This window comes from Salmo salar, chromosome 10, assembly GCF_965601325.2.
Source record: "Salmo salar chromosome 10, fSalSal1, whole genome shotgun sequence".
NCBI lineage: Eukaryota > Metazoa > Chordata > Actinopteri > Salmoniformes > Salmonidae > Salmo > Salmo salar.
Window position 1 is genome coordinate 118,656,501 of NC_138300.1, and position 6,000 is coordinate 118,662,500.

Genomic DNA, 6,000 nt, shown 5'->3' on the forward strand with positions numbered 1-6,000 from the left:
TAAGCATATAAACTGTAAACACATACATTTACATGCATTTGAATATTCATATTTTTACACACAAATGTATCATATTTTATCAACATTTGATATCAGTCCTAATTTATCTATGCCTATCTTCCATTCTAAGTAAACGAAGCAGACATAATGTAAATGAATGTATACTATCTTTTGGAAGATTTTAAAAGTCTATGCAAATTCCAATACAAAATTAGTTTACTCTAATTGGGCGGCTGGTGGAGATGTTTGCAATGCATAATCTATCACAGTTTAAGTCATACAAACAAAAATTATTCATTTATGGCCTTTATTGAGGCTAAGTACATGTAACCGATGTGAAATGGCTAACTAGTTAGCGGTGGTGCGCGCTAATACCGTTTCAATCGGTGACGTCACTCGCTCTGAGACCTTGAAGTAGTTGTTCCCCTTGCTCTGCAAGGGCCGTGGCTTTTGTGGAGCGATGGGTAACGATGCTTCGAGGGTGGCTGTTGTCTGTGTGCAGAGGGTCCCTGGTTTGAGCCCAGGTAGGGGCGAGGAGAGGGACGGAAGCTAAGCTGTTACATACACATATTATTTTCTTGGTATACCGGTTAAAGGGTTAATGTGATCAAGGAAAATACATATTTCCTGTTTATAACAGAGACCAGTTTGTTGCGTTCTGGTTATATGACGTCTTCTCATTACAACCCGAAGACAACGTCACCAAGACGTCATGTGCCAAATGTTTCCCAATGGGTAATGGTAGAGCGTTTAAGGTTTTCAGAAAGAATCCCATTCATGAAATCACCAGCGCGACTGTGTCGGTGTCACACAGAGCGACGAGCGACTCTTTTCCCGGCATCACATTACACAGGCCGTATAACAACCAATGCACTTAACTCTATGCCTGCGTTCCAAATGACACTTACTTACATGGTCCACTACTTATGACCAGGGAATAGGGAATAGGGAATAGTGTGCTATGTGGGACGCAGACTCTATATCAGTGTCATTAAGTCTCTGACAGCCAGGCGGTCATTTCAGACATACGAGGGGAGGCTCCGCATGTGCCAAGGCTGTTGACGAGGTCTTCTATATTACACTCATTACACAGAGACTTCACTAACACTCACCGTTTACTGAGTTTGTATGTAACCTCAAGGGCCAGAATTAGCCTGACTGGCAGTTATACTGGATCGACTGTGAATATAGAAATGATCTCCTGACTCAAGGGCAAGTGTCTGAGGAATGTTCTGGAATATATTCACTGTGTGATACATTTACTTATAATAATCACGTCGTAGGTCTCCTCGAGTGGCGCTGCAGTCTAAGACCCGGATTCGATTCTAGGCTGTGTCACTGCCGGCCGTGACCTGGAGTCCCATAGGGCGGCGCACAATTGGACCAGCGTCGTCCGGGTTAGGGGCGGGTTTGGCCGGTGGTGCTTTATTTGGCTCATCGCGCTCTAGTGACTCCTTGTGGCGGGCCGGGCACCTGCAGGCTGACCTCGGTCGTCAGTTGAACGGTGTTTCCTCCGACACATTGGTGCGGCTGGCGGGTGTTAATAAGGAGCACGGTTTGGCGGGTCATGTTTCGCCTCTCCCGAGCCCGTTGGGGACTTGCAGCGATGAGACAAGATCGTAATTGCATCGCAATTGGATATCATAAAATTGGAGAGATAAAGCATTAAAAAACAAGTCGTAATGATCCTGATTACGTTTAGGCCATTTTGAGCTAGTTGGGAAAGAAAGTTAGAAAAATGTATACAAGGAGGGACATAACGCATTAAAAATAATATGAAGTTATAAAGGCTCATACATGCTTATAACAAGTTATTAAGCATATAACATAAAGTATTATTTTCTCTGAAGTGTGTTAAAACAACAAGAAGGAATCCTACCCGTGTCCTGTCTGGGATAGGACTATCCTGGACATTCTCTGTGTATGTGTCACAGTTATCCTGAACATTCTCTGTGTATGTGTCACAGTTATCCTGAACATTCTCTGTGTATGGGTCACAGTTGTCCTGGACGTTCTCTGTGTATGTGTCACAGTTATCCTGGACATTCTCTGTGTATGTGTCACAGTTATTCTTAGCCCACTACTAGCTATGCTTACCCCGTCAAGGATAGCTTACACTCTGTGTGTGTGTGTGTGTGTGTGTGTGTGTGTGTGTGTGTCAGACCTGGATTCAAACAGTATTTTAAATAAATTAAAATACTTCAACTGGGTTTGTCTGGCACAATGGAACCAATAAAATAGTCACAAAAGTGCTGTCCCAGCATCAGACAGTTTACACCAAGCGCTAACATGTGAGTTTCGTGATCTGATCAATATGATCCAATCAATATTCAAGGTTTGTTGCATATAGAGTCTCTTATCCATCCCACTGTGTCCCCATTGTGACCAGATTAGCTGGTGCCTCCCTGTATACAAATTAACTGACAGATACTATTTTAAAATAATATTTATTTCTTTATTTTAAAGACAATCACTGATGGCATAAGTCAATGGTGCCACCTGTCAATGATTTTAGAGGGTCGGTTTAATGACGATTTAAATGGTTTGACCATCCAGATCTGTTTACGCTAGATTGATATCCAGACACAATGCCTGTTAATCGTCTACACCTGTCTACAAATGTGGGCACATCAACTTTTTTATAATGATGTTATTGATAAGTTATTTTAGGCTAATAACATAACAACATACAGCCACATTCTCAGAGCTGTAGGTCACTTAGACAACAGCCGACTTTGCAGACTAATGTCTGGTCTAAATATCATGAGTTGATGTTAGCATTTATGGTATTTGCCTGGGATGACATAATATGACATCAAAGTTTCCCTCAGCTCCCTCTGCCCGTGAGGAGGTCAGGGGTCATTTGACCTCTGGTCAACAATTGCAGAGCTGCATTGAAAGGGACACTAGTCTTCATGGAGGAACGCATTGTTGACCTCTGTGAGTTTGTTTATTGACAATACATATTTCACAGAGAGGTGGCAGATAATTCTGAACCATACGTAATGACAATGACTTTCGTAGCTCGATGAACAACTATCAATATGACCTCATGGCTCATAATCAAGCTTCCCAAATCTTTCTCTCTCTCTGTATCTCTGTATCTCTGTATCTCTGTATCTCTCTCTCTCTCTCTCTCTCTCTCTCTCTCTCTCTCGGAGATAAAGATAATCCCTATCAGTTAAAATATTATTAAAAGGATTTAGCAAAGTGGTAAAAGGGGCAAAAGGACAACATAACCATCAGAGGCTAAACACAGAAGCCCTGTTTATACCTGGTGCTAACATCCACCCTTTGTCCTGATCTTGTCCAAATTCTGATTTTGCCCACATCTTTAGACAGGTGTAGATTGATGACAGCTTTGCACACTCTTGGTATTCTGTCAACCAGCTTCACCTGGAATGCTTTTCCAACAGTCTTGAAGGAGTTCCCACATATGCTGAGCACTTGTTGGTTGCTTTTCCTTCACTCTGCGGTCCGACTCATCCCAAACCATCTCAATTTGGTAGAGGTTGGGGGATTGTGGAGGCCAGGTCATCTGATGCAGCACTCCATCACGCTCCTTCTTGGTCAAATAGCCCTTACACAGCCTGGAGGTGTGTTGGGTCATTGTCCTGTTGAAAAACACATGATAGTCCCACTAAGCCCAAACCAGATGGGATGGCGTATCGCTGCAGAATGCTGTGGTAGCCATGCTGGTTAAGTGTGCCTTGAATTCTAAATAAATCACAGACAGTGTCACCAGAAAAGCACCCCCACACCATAACACCTCCTCCTCTGTGCTTTATGGTGGGAAATACACATGCAGAGATCATCCGTTCACCTACACCGCATCTCACAAAGACACGGTGGTTGGAACCAAAAATCTCTGATTTGGACTCCAGGCCAAAGGACAAATTTCCACCGGTCTAATGTCCATTGCTCGTGTTTCTTGGCCCTAGCAAGACTCTTTTTATTGGTGTCCTTTAGTAGTGGTTTCTTTGCAGCAATTCGACCATGAAGGCCTGATTCACACAGTCTCATCTGAGTAGTTGATGTTGAAATGTGTCTGTTACTTGAACTCTGTGAAGCATTTATTTGCAATTTCTGAGGCTGGTAACTCTAATGAACTTATCCTCTGCAGCAGAGGTAACTCTGGGTCTTCCATTCCTGTGGCGGTCCTCATGAGAGCCAGTTTCATCATAGCGCTTGATGGTTTTTGCGACTGCAGTTGAAGAAATGTTCAAAGTTCTTGAAATGTTCCGTATTGACTGACCTTCATGTCTTAAAGTAATGATGGACTGTCGTTTCTCTTTACTTATTTGAGCTGTTCTTGCCATAATATGGACTTTGTCTTTTACCAGATAGGGCTATCTTCTGTATACCACCCCTACCTTGTCACAACACAACTGATTGGCTCAAACGCATTATAAAGGAAAGAAATTCCACAAATTAACTTTTAAGAAGGCACACGTGTTAATTGAAATGCATTCCGGGTGACTACCTCATGAAGCTGGTTGAGAGAATGCCAAGAGTGTGCAAAGCTGTCATCAAGGCAAAGGGTGGCAATTTGAAGAATCTCAAATGTAAAATATATTTAGATTTGTTTAACACTTTTTTGGTTACAAAATTATTCCATATGTGTTATTTAATAGTTTTGACGTCTTCACTGTTATTCTTCAATATAGAAAATAGTAAAAGTAAAGAAAAACCCTTGAATATGTAGATGGACCGGCAGTGTACATTCATATTATTTTTTAAAGAATATCTGTGAAATAATTTGCATACAGGGAGGCACCAGCTAATTTGGTCACAATGCGGAAACAATAAATGGATACCATTTTAAATATTACACCACAAACCTTGATCAGATAGGCTACTGATTTATTGATGTCAGCTCAAGGTGTAAACGAGGCTTCTGTGTAGGACATCTCATCACTAATAAATAATGTTTTAAGGATTTATTAACAAAGTGGTAAAAGGCCAAAAGGCCAATAGGCGATATAACAACAATAGGCGATATAACAACATAAACACACAAATCAAATCAAATGTATTTGTCACATACACAACGACATGGGTCACATATTAAAACCCACTTGATTTTAGGACGCGTCATTATCTTTTCTTGTCTAAATTGTTTAACAATTCAGGATCTCGAGCCCTGATCATAAGGCTACTTTACAACAACCAAGAAGTCCCGGCCTCCCACCACCCAAAGTGGAGTGGCTAAAAATACAGTGCGCTGTCACAAATGTTGCTCTGAGTGGGGGTCCACCAATCACTGCCCGACCATCCTTTACGGCCAATCCTGACTCACCCCGTTATCCATATGGATTAGAAAATAGCCTATGATTGTAGTTATGACTATGGGGTCTACGACGGGTGTGACGTGACCCCCAGGGTATCTTTATATACCCCACTCTCGCCCACCACACACCATTCAAGTTTAACCAACAGACTCCAGTGAACTACAGTGCTACTCTACTCCTCAGGTGCTATAGCGCGAACTGGACTGAAGAACCCATCTTTGAAAAAGCGACATTGTTCTCTGAGCAGATCTATTAAGAGGCAGCGACTACATTTGTCAAGCCTCTGCCAATTAAAAACCAGCCACAGGCTGCATTGCAGTAACAAGGACTGTAAATCGGATCAATTCATCATTGTCCTGACAAGAAGAGGCTTCTTCACAAGGACATCCGAAAAGTCTCCGGGACATTTTTTTTTTGGTTGAAACTCTCTTCTCCAAGTTTTGAACTTTTACCACAGCAAGAGCGCTCGAGCTTGGCATCGACACGCTAAACTTTTTTTTACAGATAACTTCACACATCGGTCTGACTTGCTGTATAAAAAGGGACACGGAAAACCGCCAACATGACGAGCAATAACACACATTACTACGACGACAGCCAGCCACCACAGCTCTACCAGGGCACTGACAACTTCGAGGGGGACGAGGAAGACGAGATGCCGGCTACGGAGAAAGATCTGGCCGAGGATGCGCCATGGAAGAAGATCCAG

The 6,000-nt window shown here is 42.4% G+C and overlaps 1 protein-coding gene across 3 annotated transcripts in view; it reads left to right on the top strand.

Annotated features, from left to right (window-relative positions):
• The first annotated feature begins 5,412 nt into the window (after positions 1–5,412).
• The window catches only part of LOC106561692 (filamin-C), a 45,106-nt gene continuing 44,518 nt past the window's right edge, over positions 5,413–6,000 (top strand). For all 3 annotated transcript variants that reach the window (XM_014125898.3, XM_014125899.3, XM_014125900.3), the window contains exon 1: positions 5,413–6,000. This exon is cut by the window's right edge and continues 238 nt beyond it. In XM_014125898.3, the coding sequence (XP_013981373.2) occupies positions 5,854–6,000 (147 nt within the window). In that variant the 5' untranslated portion in view covers positions 5,413–5,853.